Genomic DNA, 15,581 nt, shown 5'->3' on the forward strand with positions numbered 1-15,581 from the left:
ATAGGGTAACCGATACAATCCCTGAATAAGATGTCATCTTTTTCTTTCAAGGAAATTAAATTAAACGTCACCTAAAATAGAGGGGGCATTAAGGGTTGTCTCGTTTGATCTGTATTACTTCGTTCCTGAACAGAATAGTCGAATAAAACGAGATTGACCCAGGACGTTGTCAGGCATCAGCGGAGCCGCACTCCCGCTTGCTTTTCCGCCACAGTTCAAACTGGCAGTTGTGTTGGTAATGGGTGGTTATCATCACACACTGGGAGTATGCTACAGACGATAAAATGTTTACAAGAACCGAGTATTGCTCGAACACAAGTGTAACGTTCCGGATAGTACCCTGTTACTAACGAGGCTAGCTGTGTATTCCTTATTACCTTGTTAGAGCTCATCAACTGTTACTGGGATGTCTCTGCCTCCAGAGAAAGCTTCCGAGCTGAAGCAGATCATTCACAACCATCTGCTCAAGGTGAGCAAACTACTTCACTTCTACTTCTATACGTTGTCCCTCTGTGTGCCGTGTTTCCTGAGACACATGGTTTAGTTGTTACGCATATCAGTGTTTTCTTCAAGGGAGACTGTTACGCCAAATTCCATTTAAACAAATGGCAAATTAAAGCCTGCTTGCTCATTGACGAAAGTGTACACATGATAAACCATATTTAAAGATCTGGCACCACTGAGATTAACCTTTTATTAAGTTCGGCTGCACCAAATATGTATATGATGGCATTATTTAAGAACATTTGGTTGGTATTTTCAAGCTAGGGCACTGAGCTTAAGGCTAACTGCTATCCTCCTATTAGCCTGTCCAGCCTGCAGAGGTCTGTAAGCAGACTGCCCTCTGAAGTACAGTAGAAGTAGGTTAGATGAGTAGAGATGCACCCATACATTAATGGGCAGTATTCGAATTCATGTAATAGAGAATTGTTTCTGTATGATTATTTTTAGCAACTGGATCACTAAGGGACCACTGTTTCTGTGTTTACATCAAGGTGTTCTTTTCTGGAAAAGACATAATTGTCACAAAGATACAATCTCCATTTTGAAACAGCAAGATTTCAATTAACATCTATACCTTTTTATAGGTCTACTTACAATAATAAACCTGATTGGTTAATTATCCCTCCTGAAGACTTTGAGCACTAATTATTTTTACTAACGGTGTATTTTCTGTGTGGTGGGGTAAACCAAAGATGCAAGAGGAGTTTGTTTTAACAAGATATCCTGATACTGTTGTTGAGGAAAAGTGTATGGGAATATGTTTTTTTTATCCGGTCTCTTTCTGTCACCAGATGGACATCCACGGGAAGATCCGAGAGGTGCTGTCCGATACTGTGAGGGGTGACCAAGGCCCGGCACATCGACCTCTGTCTGAGATGGATTTCCTACACGCTCTGCAGCGCAGGGGCATCATAGAGGATGTGATGAAGGACCTACACTTCACCCAGGTCAGCCGACACTCAACAGGCAATTTTCCGATCTGCATACATACATAACTATAAGCAGTTGACATAGATTAATTTGATTGAAATCTGAATGTAAATAACAAACTTTCTTAAATAAGTTCATACTATTGTGTACCCAGATGCAGATAAAAAAATTTCAATGGTACAAATTGGTATAAATTCATATACCAGCTGACTGCTTGGTATTTTTGTCATGTTGGTCTGCTTTGGTAGGAGGGCACAACAGATGCAGAAACAGGGTCCCCTCCAAAGCCTGCTACTCACCTTGTTTGCAAGAATATGACTCCGCTGCAAAAAAGTAAGAAACGTCCTATACAAGCCCAAATAACCCAACATAATAGCACGGCATATTTCCGCTTTTCTCAAGTTGTCCTTCTTAACGTTGGAACAGTTAAGTGAAGGCATTTTTTTTTCATTCTCTCAGCCAATATTGACCCATCCAGGCGGCACCTGTATGTCCAAGTGCTTGGCGGCAAGGCCTTTCTGGAGCACCTCCAGGAGCCAGAGCCTTTACCCGGTCAGGTGTGCTCTACGTTGACGCTCTACTTGCACTTCCGCAACCAGAGGTTCCGCTCAAAGCCGGTGCCCTGTGCCTGTGAACCTGACCTGAAGGAGGGTTTCCTCCTAGAGATCCACAGAGACGGCACAGGTAAGACAGTCAGTCGGGACCTGCGGTTCTTATGGTGCTGCTTAATTTATTATCTATACTTATTTTGTGATTTTCTTTTTCTTTTTGGCATCGTAGGTGAGGGCAGTAAAATGGTGGACGTGACCGCCATGCTGTCTCTGTGTGACCCGGTTCACTTGGTGCTGATCAGAACGGACACCTCAGGCAACACGGCGCTGGTCTCGTCCTACTTCCTGGACTGGAGGGCGCTCCTCAGCTCTCCCAGTGGGAAGACCTGCTTTGCCGTGGAACTAATGGGAGTTGGTGAGGAACGGTGATTCTGTTGCAATGAATACAGAGTGACAGTGTGATACTGAATTATTATTGTGCTTATTTAAAAAAAAAAAAAAAAAAAAAAAAAAAAAAAAAGTAACATCTCTATGGCGAGGATGGAAGAATGATGAATGCAGTTTATTGGTAGAGAAGAAGAGTTTATTGTGTCATGCATAAACAAGTGCCCAGCTCACATTGATATATAAGACACCAAAAAAACTTTTACATTAACATCGCATTCCAAACAAAGAATCTCTCCTCTCCCATACTAACCTTTATTTTATAAAATCAAAGTCACAAAAAACACAAGTTTTTTTCATAATCATCTAATCAGAAGACTTATTCATTTGTTTTTAAAAATCCTTGAAATGGTCATATAATTAGCATAAAAGTAAGTTTCACCTAAACCCTATGAACCTAAATGCAATTATGCACATACACAGGTGTTTTGGTTAAATTATTTTTGACATTATGCTCTACATTAGTATAGCAGTAGTATAGTATTATGTACCAACAAGGCATGGGACGATATAAAAATTTGATGTCAGGGTAATCCTGGCCAAAATTATTGCAATTTTGCGAAATGATCCTGATAATCATCAACATTTGCTTAAAACTCTTCAACAGCACTCAAACATACTGGAATCACTTTCCCTTACATTTTGTTATTGCATCACATATGGGTCATCTTTTTTTAAGTCAAGTTTGGTGAAAATAAACAAACAATATTAAATAAGGCAATCCTAAATTATACGTTTTTCCCCAAAAAATTTCACAGTGGAACTTGTTCAGCTGTAAAACATTGGTTCCTTACCTTGGCTGTGAGCCGTAAGAATGAAGCAGTGTTTGCAACTCATTTCCGCCTCTAAAACTCTAAAACATTAATAATGTTAGAGGCCATAACATGAATCATTTTGAAGTATTTTACGATAAAGATAAGAGAAAAATCATGTTTTTTCTTCTTCCCTGGCCTGTTGATAATCTTGTGACTCCATGAACAAACAGTAAATTAGTCAGCATATGGTAGAAATATATAAGTTTTTTTGAAAAACATCTGCAAATTCGTAAGTGTTGTGGCAACAGGTTTCCGGTAACATTTATGTGTGTCTCCAGGAAGTGAATGCAAAGTCCCGGCTGGTGTTCTGACTGTCAGTCTGGAGCTCTACCCTCCTCTCACGGAGACGCTAAGCGCTGCCGTCGTCAGCACACAGGTCAGCACGCCTGAGTCTCTTCATCTGTGTTGATACGCCGGCTTCAGTATTCATGAATAAAACAGAGCCGTGAAATAACGGTGAATCATTGATGCTGTTGAGTGTCGATCTTTGTCAGAGCCGATATGGAGGAAGCTTTGTGAGAGAGAAATTCAAAGCTGTGGTAACTGATGTCACTGTGTCCTCCCATTCAGCAATCGCTGGAGAGGCAGAGGACTGCAGAGAAGGAGAGGCTCTTCTTGGTCTATGCCAAACAGTGGTGGAGGGAGTTCCTTGAGATACGTCCATCAAACCAATCTAAAATGGTCAAGATCTTTGCACAGGTTTGTCCAAGTTAAACAGTTACATGACATGGTTTTGCGTACTTTTAAGGACATTTGTTTCTTGACTTGTTGTTCTTTAGACCTTAGGAGTGAATAGCAGAGTTGCATAGATATGCAGACACTGCTTAGGGAGTTCCTCAGAACAACCTAATTAATTTGTTTCTCTGGTATATTGTGTTAGTGGTTTGGGGACAGGACTTCTCATATTCCTTATCAGTTTAGGGATTATTGAATCCCTCGAATTCAAATCTGCTCCAACCCGTCCCATTATCTGTGTGTGTCTGCAGGACGAGAACGGCGTAAACAGGCCGACGTGTTCTTACGTGCGTGTCCTGCGGGCGGGCCGGCTGCTGGAGAGCCCCCGACAGGCGGCCCGCTTCGTCAGCCTGCTGGCCCAAGAGAAGGCCCCGGTGGTGGGAGGAGGAGGAGGCAAGCAGGAGCAGTGGTGCACATTATTGGCCTTCCTGTGTAGAGGAAAGGTAAGGAGAACCAGCCGGTGTCGTGGCAGCCACAACAGAGACAGCCTCATTTTGCAGAAAGCAATGCACTTACTGTGTTGCAAGATCTCAACTGTAAAAGACAGAGACGATGTCAGATTTATAGCTTTCCACACAAGAGTTCCTGTTTAAGGTGGGGTGGGCAGGTTTACATATCAGCATTTCAGCATATCGTCATTTTTTAATTATTTTTTTATTTTAAATTGAATTCAATAATGTAAGTGTTCTGAGAGAAACTAGACTTCTGCACCCCTCTTGGGTCTCTTTTCTCAGGCTTTTGAAAAACCTAGCCCGTGTTGGGAGACATTGGCATATCACAGGTCATTTCAGAGAGAGGGCATTCCCATCAGCTGTTCTACAGCACTCAATGTCCCTTCAGTGAAAACCTACAGAAAGAGTTGCTATTCCAGCATTGTTAATAACAGCTTACTCTGCAAAGCAACCAAAAGACAGACTTCATGAAAAGAGAGTAAAGAAGCAAATTTAAAAAGGAAACATTTTATACAGAAAGGCCAAAGCAGTTGTTCAACTGCATGTTAATAGTAGAGAGCAAAAGGTAAGGGAAGACCATGACCAGATATAATGTTATTACAAGTGGTAATAAAGGCAGGAATGGATTTAGACCTGCAGTGCAGGAAGGACACACATTTGGTATTTGATCACATCAAGGGGTCAACACAGTAGGGGGCTGGAAGTTGCAGCCAGGCGCCATTTTGTTAGTAAGCCTGTACTGCTTAAAAGTTTATTCTTCATCAAAGGCTAAACTATGAGCAGCATTTTCTCTCCATCTCTTAAATAGCTGAGCCTTCTGCTAACTGTAGCTAAAGGCTAAGGCACAGCTGTTAGCAGAAGGCTAAACTATTAGCAACATTTTCTCTCTCTCTCTCCAATAGTCGAAGCCTTCTGATAACTGTTGTCAAAGTCTTAGCATCAGTCGTTAGCTGAAGGCTAAACTATTAGCATCATTTCCCTCCATCTCTCTAATAATATACCCTATTGCTAACTATCGCCAAAGGCTAAGTTTCTTTATATCGATATAGCTCTCATATTTAGCCTTCTGCTAACTAAACCCATGTGCTTAGCCGCAGTCGCAAACTATTAGCAACGTTAGAAACCAGCACATACAGCATCAGCGACAATCACAGGCATCACTGAATAGATTCAGAGAAACTATTTTTAAACATCCAAGTTTTAAAATCATCTGTAATTCATTCTATTTATGAGGATGTGTGGTAAAAGAAGAGAAAGCTGAGATGAAAGGAACAGTGTAAAAATAATCATAATCATTAAAAGTTAAGTGAATGAATGATACATGATGAACTGCATTTGCACTCTTAGAACACAATCTGCAAAATCTGCATCAAATTGATGGAGAAAAAGTGTAGTTGACCTTATCCTCATGTAACCTCAGTCTGCCCCTGCTAACTATTATCAATGTTGTCCTAAAACCATTTGTTTCATGAGTCAGCGTTTTTCAGCTGCGTTTACATTCACTCCATTTCTCAGCACAGCCGATTGTGTCATTTCTGAGAAAGAGGGATTTGCGCAGAGTCGACTGACTGATACGTTTTCATCTCTGCTAGATAGCGGGGAATTTCTCAGACCCACCACAGGATAAATGTTCCCTGCCTCTCTTCTGTGAGCGGCTGGCAGGACAGACACAACGCAACTCTCGCAAAGTGGCTCTTGTCAGCTGTGATTTATGGGTTTCATTCCGGGGAAAATTAATTTAGCCTCATCAGTCCCCAGCCTGTTCCGATGCTGCCATCCATATTAGCACTTCTGGGGAACATCTATCATTCTGACTTGCCAGTAGCCCGAGCCAGGATACAGCAGCAAAAGTCCTCAGCACAAACACAGGCCTCTTTACCTGAAAAGTTGTACGAGTGAAATAGGAGTTGCCTACTGCCACGGGCGATCTCCAGCAGCGTGTTCTTGTCTGTGTTCACCACTACTGAGAATGTGAGAAACAGTGAGGCGGAAACAGGATATTGTATTCCTGTTAAACAGACTTGTCCAATTCATCATGCAGTGACGTGATGAATTAGTCAAGCAGATGGTATGAGGATGGTGGTAAACCCCTTCAAATCTTTCTTAATATAGAGACTTGGAAAATATAAATATTTCTCAAAATAGAGATCAATATTTCCAGAATAAGGTCGATATATTTAGAGAATAAAGTCGATAGGTTTAGAGAATAAGGTTGATATATTTAGAGAGTAAAGTCGATATATTTTAAGAACGAAGTTGTAATATTTCTAGAACAAAGTTGTTTTATTTTTAGAATAAAGTTGTAACATGGCGTAAACCTCTTAAAATCTTTCTAAATATAGGGACTTGGAATATGTCAATATTTCTAAAAATAGAGATCAATATTTTGAGGATAAAGTTAATCTATTTTGAGAATAAAATTGCAATATTCAGAAAGTTGCAATATTTCCAGAATAAAGTCGGTATATTTCCTGAATAAAGTTGTTACATTCCGAGAATAAAGTTTTATTATTTTGGGTATGGAGTCAGAATATTTAGGTGTGTTTGCAAGATAAAATCTGAATATTCATGAATAAAGTTGTAATATTTGAAGATGTAAAAGCTTGAATAGACTTTCTTTTATGATAAGTACCAAAATGGTCTCAGTTGAAGTACTTAGATACTGGAGCCTCTGTGAGTGGAGCTCACAAGAGCCTCATTGTTTATCACACTATGGTTAAAATAATCCGTCATAACTGTGCAGCTCTAAAGAGGTGCGTGAACTAAATTTAACCGGGGAAAAAAAGTCCTATCGCTCTTAAAGTACAACTGACTTAAAGAGAGCTCTAAACATAATGTTGATAATGTAGTTTCCACATTTCAAACTCTCCAAAGAACATGAACTCATCCCCGTCTGTCCTCCACAGGGGGACTGCGAGGACCATGCCACCCTGCTGTGCAGCCTCCTGCTGGGCTTTGGCCTGGATGCGTACGTGTGCGTGGGAACCAAAGCCAAGGGAACGCCGCACACCTGGGTCCTGACCCGCGGTACCGATGGGAGCATCACCTTCTGGGAGAGTCTGACGGCACACAGGTCCTTTTCATTTTGTTGTTGTTCTTCAGACAGCAGATAACTTGTGAAACACAGCTGCTTATACTGCTCCCTATTAAATATTTATATGAAATATATATTTACGGAATATATATGCGCACATTTATTTTAAGTTTTTACTGTTAAAACCTTAAAACTGTCTAAAGAATCATGTGAACTACATTGTATTATTTTTTTACTATTTCTTTTTCATCAGTTAGCTCATTATCCATTCTTTGTGTTTGACAGTAGGTTATGTGAATGCCTATTCTATGAAATGTCTCAGCCAGGCTCTGGGCTGAGAAACAATTATAGTTTTTTATTGTTTAATTTACTAATCTTATAATGATAGACTTTATTCCATCCCTTCCTCTTTTGTCACTTAACAGCATTTCAGTGATAGAAACTAAGTATTTGTTAACACATGTAATTATCACTTCTTAAAGGGTAACTTCGGTATTTTTCAAAATTGACCCTACTTTCCCTTGGTGTTGTGTTAACTGACTAAAAGCTAAACTATTCTGAAATTGGTCCAGTAAAGAGCTAGAGTGTTGAAGACGGGCAGCTGCTCATGGCCTTAAAGTGCTGGTTTTACCCTACGAAAGGCTCTGGTTGTGACATTACGGAAAGAGTCTCGTTCCAAAAGTGATGTGTTGCTAGGAGACGGTGGAAAAGTGTTGCTCGGCAGAGTTTATTGTGTTGGAGTACAGAAAGTATAGAGTAGTTTTAACTAAAATATTTTAAATGTCATGGTGGAAGTTTAGCTTATTTTGGCAACGAGAATGAGGTATTTGAACTCGACGAGTGCCTGTATTTATTGCTAATACAATACAATATTTTATTGTATTGTATAGTATTATGTTGTATTTTGTTGGACGTTAGTGTTTGCTGTTGAATTGTACTGATAATATTAGGCCACTAAATTGTAATAACCTGCCCAAGGACCACAGACGAAAATTAGCTCTCCATCTAACCCTGGCACATTTACATTTAGGTGGAAACTGTTATGTTGATTTATGTGCCCTGTCCCTGGTTAATAAATATATACATTTTTGCCGGTTACAGCATTTTTCCTCGATCTGGACCAATTTCAAAAATTGTTGTCACTTAGACACAAAATCATGGGGAAACAGGGTCCAGGTTGAAAGTTATTCTTTAAGTCCTGCCCCCAAGACGGCATGCCCTCATGGATTTGATGCTAATAATGATGTTTTTTTATCAGTTATTAGTGTGTTTGTAATCACAGTAATTAGCCTTGATGTCCCGTATGTATGCTCAGATACCTGCACCGGGCCATAGACCCCGATGCCCCGCCCCTGGCCCCCCAGCCCAAACCCTCCTCCCCCTACCGCACCGTGGGCTGCGTCTTCAACCACCAGACCTTCCTGGCCAACTGCCAGCCCTCCGACGCCGTGGAGCTCTGCGTCTTTGACTTCCAGGTAAGAGGATGGTGTTTCTGGTGTGTTACTTACAGTGGGTACGGAAAGTATTCAGACCCCTTTCAATTTTTCACCCTTTGTTTCATTGCAGCCATTTGCTAAAATCGAAAAAGTTCATTTTTTTCGCATTAATGTACACTCAGCAACCCATCTTGACAGAAAAAAACAGAAATGTAGAAATTTTTGCAAATTTATTAAAAAAGAAAAACTGAAATATCACATGGTCATAAGTATTCAGACCCTTTGCTCAGTATTGAGTAGAAGCACCCTTTTGAGCTAGTACAGCCATGAGTCTTCTTGGGAATGATGCAACAAGTTTCTCACACCTGGATTTGGGGATCCTCTGCCATTCTTCCTTGCAGATCCTCTCCAGTTCTGTCAGGTTGGATGGTGAACGTTGGTGGACAGCCATTTTCAGGTCTCTCCAGAGATGCTCAATTGGGTTTAGGTCAGGGCTCTGGCTGGGCCAGTCAAGAATGGTCACAGACTTGTTCCGAAGCCACTCCTTTGTTATTTTAGCTGTGTGCTTCGGGTCATTGTCTTGTTGGAAGGTGAACCTTCGGCCCAGTCTGAGGTCCTGAGCACTCTGGAGGAGGTTTTCTTCCAGGATATCTCTGTACTTGGCCGCATTCATCTTTCCTTCAATTGCAACCAGTCGTCCTGTCCCTGCAGCTGAAAAACACCCCCATAGCATGATGCTGCCACCACCATGTTTCACTGTTGGGATTGTATTGGGCAGGTGATGAGCAGTGCCTGGTTTTCTCCACACATACCGCTTAGAATTAACGCCAAAAAGTTCAATCTTGGTCTCATCAGACCAGAGAATCTTATTTCTCATAGTTTGGGAGTCCTCCATGTGTTTTTTGGCAAACTCTATGCGGGCTTTCATATGTCTTGCACTGAGGAGAGGCTTCCGTCGGGCCACTCTGCCATAAAGCCCCGACTGGTGGAGGGCTGCAGTGATAGTTGACTTTGTGGAACTTTCTCCCATCTCCCTACTGCATCTCTGGAGCTCAGCCACAGTGATCTTTGGGTTCTTCTTTACCTCTCTCACCAAGGCTCTTCTCCCACGATTGCTCAGTTTGGCTGGACGGCCAGGTCTAGGAAGAGTTCTGGTCATCCCATACTTCTTCCATTTAAGGATTATGGAGGCCACTGTGCTCTTAGGAACCTTGAGTGCTGCAGAAATTCTTTTGTAACCTTGGCCAGATCTGTGCCTTGCCACAATTCTGTCTCTGAGCTCCTTGGGCAGTTCCTTCGACCTCATGATTCTCATTTGTTCTGACATGCACTGTGAGCTGTAAGGTCTTATATAGACAGGTGTGTGCCTTTCCTAATCAAGTCCAATCAGTTTAATTAAACACAGCTGGACTCCAATGAAGGAGTAGAACCATCTCAAGGAGGATCAGAAGAAATGGACAGCATGTGAGTTAAATATGAGTGTCACAGCAAAGGGTCTGAATACTTATGACCATGTGATATTTCAGTTTTTCTTTTTTAATAAATTTGCAAAAATTTCTACATTTCTGTTTTTTTCTGTCAAGATGGGTTGCTGAGTGTACATTAATGCGAAAAAAAATGAACTTTTTCGATTTTAGCAAATGGCTGCAATGAAACAAAGAGTGAAAAATTTAAAGGGGTCTGAATACTTTCCGTACCCACTGTATATGTCCATTGTTGTATTTATTGATTACAAAATGTCATCATGCTGGTCACAGTTGTTTTCTCTGCCAGGTATTGTGTTAACAGTCAGGGACAGCGTTTGGGTGAAATGAGTTTCAATATGATATTTACCAGGCATATTGAATCTGCCAGAAAATATCTAATGAAATGGACAGTGGGAGTCAGACAGCCTGCAGCAGGGAGCAGTGTGGGTGGTTGCCAGGGAAATAAAATCTGCAACAGTTCCATTCATCAGCAACCCACTGTCCTTTAGCGTTACCCTAAAGGCAGGCAGAGAAGCCCCCAGTGGCTACAGTGTAGTGGTTCTTTTTCTCATGGAAGAAAAAGTAAGTCTAGATAAGAGCATCAGCTTTTTTCCTCCCCCTCCTTCTTTCCCTCCAGAATCAGTCTCGGTGGAAGGCGATGAGCGAAGAGGCTCTGAAGTCTGTTTGCGCCCCGGGCTCCACCGCCTCTCTGCCCCCTCTGCCTCCACTCTGTGCCCCATCTCTGGATCCAGCTGCCACCAGCAACCAGCTGGAGCTGGAGATGCGCTTCCTGGTTTCTGAGCACCGGAAGGTAAGACAGGACGAGATAAGGACACTTAGAGTCTGGGAGTTTAAGGTCATTTATGAGTCACTGAGAAATGCAACTGCTCTATTTGAGCAGGATTCAGTACCCTTTAAGTGTGAGATTTACTGGGCAAAGTGTTTCTTTCTCTCTCCAGGACCTGGAACTGGCGACCGTGTGGGACGACCACCTGTCCTACCTGCTGTCCTCGGCGCTGGCGGCCTACGAGCTGGAGCGCTGCACCGGCGTCTCCTGCGGCAACGAGGAGTTCCAGGACGCGGTGAGAAGGGCGGTGCCGGACGGGCACACCTTCAAGGGCTTCCCCATCCACTTCCTGCACCGCAATGCTCGCAGAGCCTTTGCCACCTGCCTCAGGTGAGCTAGTGCGAGGTTACGGTGAACGTTTGTTGAGAAGAATCCCTCAATCTGATTGTTCACGCCATTCAGCAAGGAGGGAACATTTCCACAAGTTCTGGAAAGTGGCCTGCACGTACTGCAGTGATGGAGCCCTGTGAGAAGATTCTGTTTGCACTATACCTCAGGATTAGGGCCACAAATCCCGACCAGCTGCAGCGTATTGTAGCAGATCCTGAACTAAGAGCTCCCTGTAGAGAGAAGAGAAAATCTCCCTATAGGAACACCATTCCACTTCTCCGTTACAAATCCTGCTAGCATTAAACACATAGTGCTGCGCTGCGGCCTGAGCTCCTGGCTACATAGATTAAAATCTGTCTTAAAAGTCACACCGTCCCTCTCCTGTGTGGCTTTTGTGCCTACACATATGGTTCTTTTTGGCCCCTGGTAGAACCTTTTAAAATTGTTCTGCCTGGAACCCTTCAAGAGGGTTCTACCTCAAAGCCAACATAAAGGGTTCTACCTAGAACCATCTGTGAAAGGTTCCATCCACAACCCCCTGTCAGAGGTTCTATAGAGATCCCTTCTGTGGTGTAATGGTTCTACCCAGAAACCTCACCACTAGTGGCAACTAAATCCTACACACTGATCCTTTAACTAATGGGAGAAAGGGGGATTTGAATTTAAAATAAAGAATGATTGGAAATAAATTCATTCACGCTTCAATGAGCTCAATCAAGCTACATCCCACATGCTCACAGGTAGCTAGCAAAACTAGCAGAGAGTGTCAAAAAGTTCTGGTGAACTGAGATATCAGAAACTAATATAATATGTGTATATCCAGTATTTCTGTTGTGTAAAAATAATCTCCCCTGTGTATATTTTGCCTCTGTTATTTTATAAAAAACTTTGCGGTACATCATAATCCATGCCCTGTGTCTCTTGTCACTTCCTGTACAGGTCTCCGTTCTGTGAGGAGATAGTGAGTTGCCGTGGCGACCACGTGAGGCTCGCAGTCCGCGTCCGTGTGTTTCCATATCCGGAGAACGCATGTGCAGTGTGGCTCATGTTTGCATGTAAATACCGCTCTGTACTCTGACCGTCGGGACAGGCGGTCCCACATAACTACCCGCTGATGTTGCACAGTGACCCCCGAACAGGAGGGACTCCCGAGGCTTGGTACTTGTCCATCAGAGTACCTGGACCCACAATGAGACTAAATTGAAATGAACTTGTGTTTGTGGCTGTCTCTCCTTTGATGCTCAGGCCTTTATAGACTCTCCATTTGTACAGACTTTTACACTCAGAATTGTATTTATTTATTTTTGTAAATAAATGGAACTTCTTTTAAAATCTCACTGTGTACTTTTTATAGCTCATTGAAGTCATTCTCTGTCCTATCGACTCTCGCTTTGGATAAGAAAAACCTTGGCAAAAAAACCCCAACTTTTACTGAGAATAAATGGAAGAAACTTTAGGAACAGCAACTGAGGAGGATCCTTATTCCAGGACGGACAGACGTGCAATACATGTCATTTGTACAGAATATCCAACATTACAATGCCTATAAAAAGTATTCACCCCCCTTGGATGTTTTCCCCTTTTGTTGCTTTTATACATGAAATCATGGTCAATATAATTTGGCTTTTTTGACAATAATTTGCAAAAAAAGCTTCTTTCATGTCAAATATATAAGGTAAAGTAAATGATTGCATAAATATTCACCCCCTTCAGGTCAGTATTTAGTAGATGCACCTTTGGCTGCAATCACAGCACTGAGTCTGTGGATATGTCTCAACATCTGGACACTGCAATTTTTCTCCATTCTTCCTTGCAAAACAGCTCAAGCTCTGTCAGGTAGCTCGGGGATCGGGCGTGAACAGCTCTTTTCAAGTCCAGCCACAAATTCTCGATTGGATCGAGATCTGGGCTTTGACTTGGCCACTCCAGAACATTCACCTTGTTGTCTTTGAACCATTTCTGTGTAGTTTTTGCTGTATGCTTGGGGTCGTTGTCTTGCTGGAAAATAAATCTTCTCCCAAGTCGTAGTTCTCTTGCAGACTGAGTCAGATTATCCTTCAGGATTTGGCGATATTTTTCTGCATTCACGTTCCCCTCTACCTTTACAAGCCTTCCAGGGCCTGCTGCTGAGAAGCATCCCCAGAGCATGATGCTGCCACCACCATGCTTCACGGTGGAGATGGTGTGTTTGTGGTGATGTGCAGTGTTTGGTGTTCGCCAAACATAGCGTCTAGTCTGATGGCCAAAAAGCTAAATTGTTGTCTCATCAGACCAAAGAACCTTCTTCCAATTGACCTTGGACTCTCCCTCATGCCTTTGGGCGAATTCCAGGCGAGATTTCATATGAGCGTTTTTCAACAGTGGCTTTCTCTTTGCCACTCTCCCATACAGCTTCGACTGGTGAAGAACCCGGGCAACAGTTGTATGTACAGTCTCTCCCATCTGAGCCACTGAAGCTTTTAACTCCTTCAGAGTGGTCGTAGGTGTCTTGGTGGCCTCCCTCACCAGTCTACTTCTTGCCCGGTCACTCAGTTTGTGAGGACGGCCAGTTCTAGGCAGATTTAAACAAGTGCCATACTCCTTCCATTTCTTAATGATGGATTTAACTGAACTCTGTGGGATGTCCAGTGAGTTGGAAATCTTTTTGTAGCCATCTCCTGACTTATACTTTTCAATGATCTTTTCTCTGAGTTGCTTGGAGTGTTCTTTTGTCTTCATGTTGCAATTGTAGCAGGAATACTGATGAACCAGAGACTGGACACAGGTGTTTTTATACTACAATCACTTGACACACATCAACTGCACTCAGGTGATCTCCATTTCACTAATTGTGACACTGCTGCCGTCAACTACCTGGACCTCTGTTGAATTAGGTCATTCACTTTAAAGGGGGTGAATATTTATGCAAACACTTATTTACACTATATATTTTTAATTAATTGACATTAGTTTGTAAAAATCTGTTTTGACTTTGACATGAAAGAAGCTTTTTTTGCAAATTCTTGTCAAAAAAGCCAAATTATATTGACAATGACACATGTATAAAAGCAACAAAAGGGGAAAACATCCAAGGGGGGTGAATACTTTTTATAGGCATTGTATAAAATAGAAATGGAGAATCCATTCATCAAATGATACATAGAAGTGGAATATGTGGATAATTCTGGTTTAATCATATTGTTGGATTGGATTGTTACGACCTGGCTCAGGTGGCCACAACAAAAACAGAGAGACACAAATTAAAGCACCTTAGACCAAATTAAGTAATTAAAGTGCGGGGTGTGGATATATAGTGTGTGCTGTGCATGAGTGGAAGATGCGGTTGCAGGGCCTTGAGCTCACCTGTGGGGCACGCTCACACGCACTAAAATAATGTGCTGCATCCAGTGTTTCGCAGCTTTAAAGGTAAGGATTAAGAAAATGTCTTTGCATTTAGAGTGAAGAGTGGGCCAATGCCATGATATCCTGTGGTATATCCACTTGTAATACATGATCTCAGCACTAGATGGCGTGTTAAGACAATCATTGGCTCTCTGGATGCAGCTGCGGCCTTCAGCTCCATCCTGAGCTGCTGGATGCAACACAGTAGACATGGGTGCTGACAGCTCCTCAGAGCATCTTTAGATGGGTTAACATGACATGAGGTCATTCCAGCAGTCTCTGCCTGGTAGAGCGAGATCAAATCAATAGAGATGCAGAACAAATGGATAGAGATGCAGAACAAATGGAACAATCATTAGAAACCCCTCCCCCACACTGCAGGGAGAACTAACGGATGGAAATTGATTTCATTTACGTTTCCAGATATGTTTCACTTCTCTCAGGCCACAGTCAAGCCATTATTCTGGCTGGAGAGCCACTGAAAGCCCACAGGCCAGCGTGGACTCCTAATTTGAAGCCGACTGTGAAATTGCAGAGAGGGCGAGGTGACAGCAGCCTGGTGGATGAGTTATTGTGCAGTTCGGGGAAGTCAACTCGGAAAGTTCCGCCCTGATTGAAGTGCTCTATTAATTGACAGGCAGAGGCTAGTTTTGAGT

At 42.3% G+C, this 15,581-nt stretch overlaps 1 protein-coding gene across 1 annotated transcript; it reads left to right on the plus strand.

Annotated features, from left to right (window-relative positions):
* Positions 1 to 72: 72 nt before the first annotated feature.
* cep76 (centrosomal protein 76) lies at positions 73 to 12,823 on the plus strand. Its single transcript, XM_054621919.1, has 13 exons — positions 73 to 469; positions 1,296 to 1,451; positions 1,683 to 1,767; positions 1,894 to 2,118; positions 2,215 to 2,400; positions 3,523 to 3,620; positions 3,815 to 3,943; positions 4,231 to 4,422; positions 7,338 to 7,504; positions 8,781 to 8,940; positions 11,005 to 11,178; positions 11,327 to 11,544; positions 12,484 to 12,823. The coding sequence occupies exons 1-13, from the start codon at positions 407 to 409 to the stop codon at positions 12,620 to 12,622; spliced, it is 1,992 nt and encodes a 663-aa protein (XP_054477894.1). The 5' UTR covers positions 73 to 406; the 3' UTR covers positions 12,623 to 12,823.
* Positions 12,824 to 15,581: the final 2,758 nt, after the last annotated feature.

The sequence above is a fragment of the Anoplopoma fimbria genome, chromosome 20 (assembly GCF_027596085.1).
Source record: "Anoplopoma fimbria isolate UVic2021 breed Golden Eagle Sablefish chromosome 20, Afim_UVic_2022, whole genome shotgun sequence".
NCBI lineage: Eukaryota > Metazoa > Chordata > Actinopteri > Perciformes > Anoplopomatidae > Anoplopoma > Anoplopoma fimbria.

Excerpts from the sequence above, each read along its gene's own strand:
- cep76 (XM_054621919.1), top strand. The coding sequence starts at position 407 with ATGTCTCTGCCTCCAGAGAAAGCTTCCGAGCTGAAGCAGATCATTCAC. Across the intron at positions 1,768-1,893 it reads TATGACTCCGCTGCAAAAAA|CCAATATTGACCCATCCAGG; the intron begins GTAAGAAACGTC and ends TCATTCTCTCAG. Across the intron at positions 8,941-11,004 it reads TCTGCGTCTTTGACTTCCAG|AATCAGTCTCGGTGGAAGGC; the intron begins GTAAGAGGATGG and ends CTTTCCCTCCAG.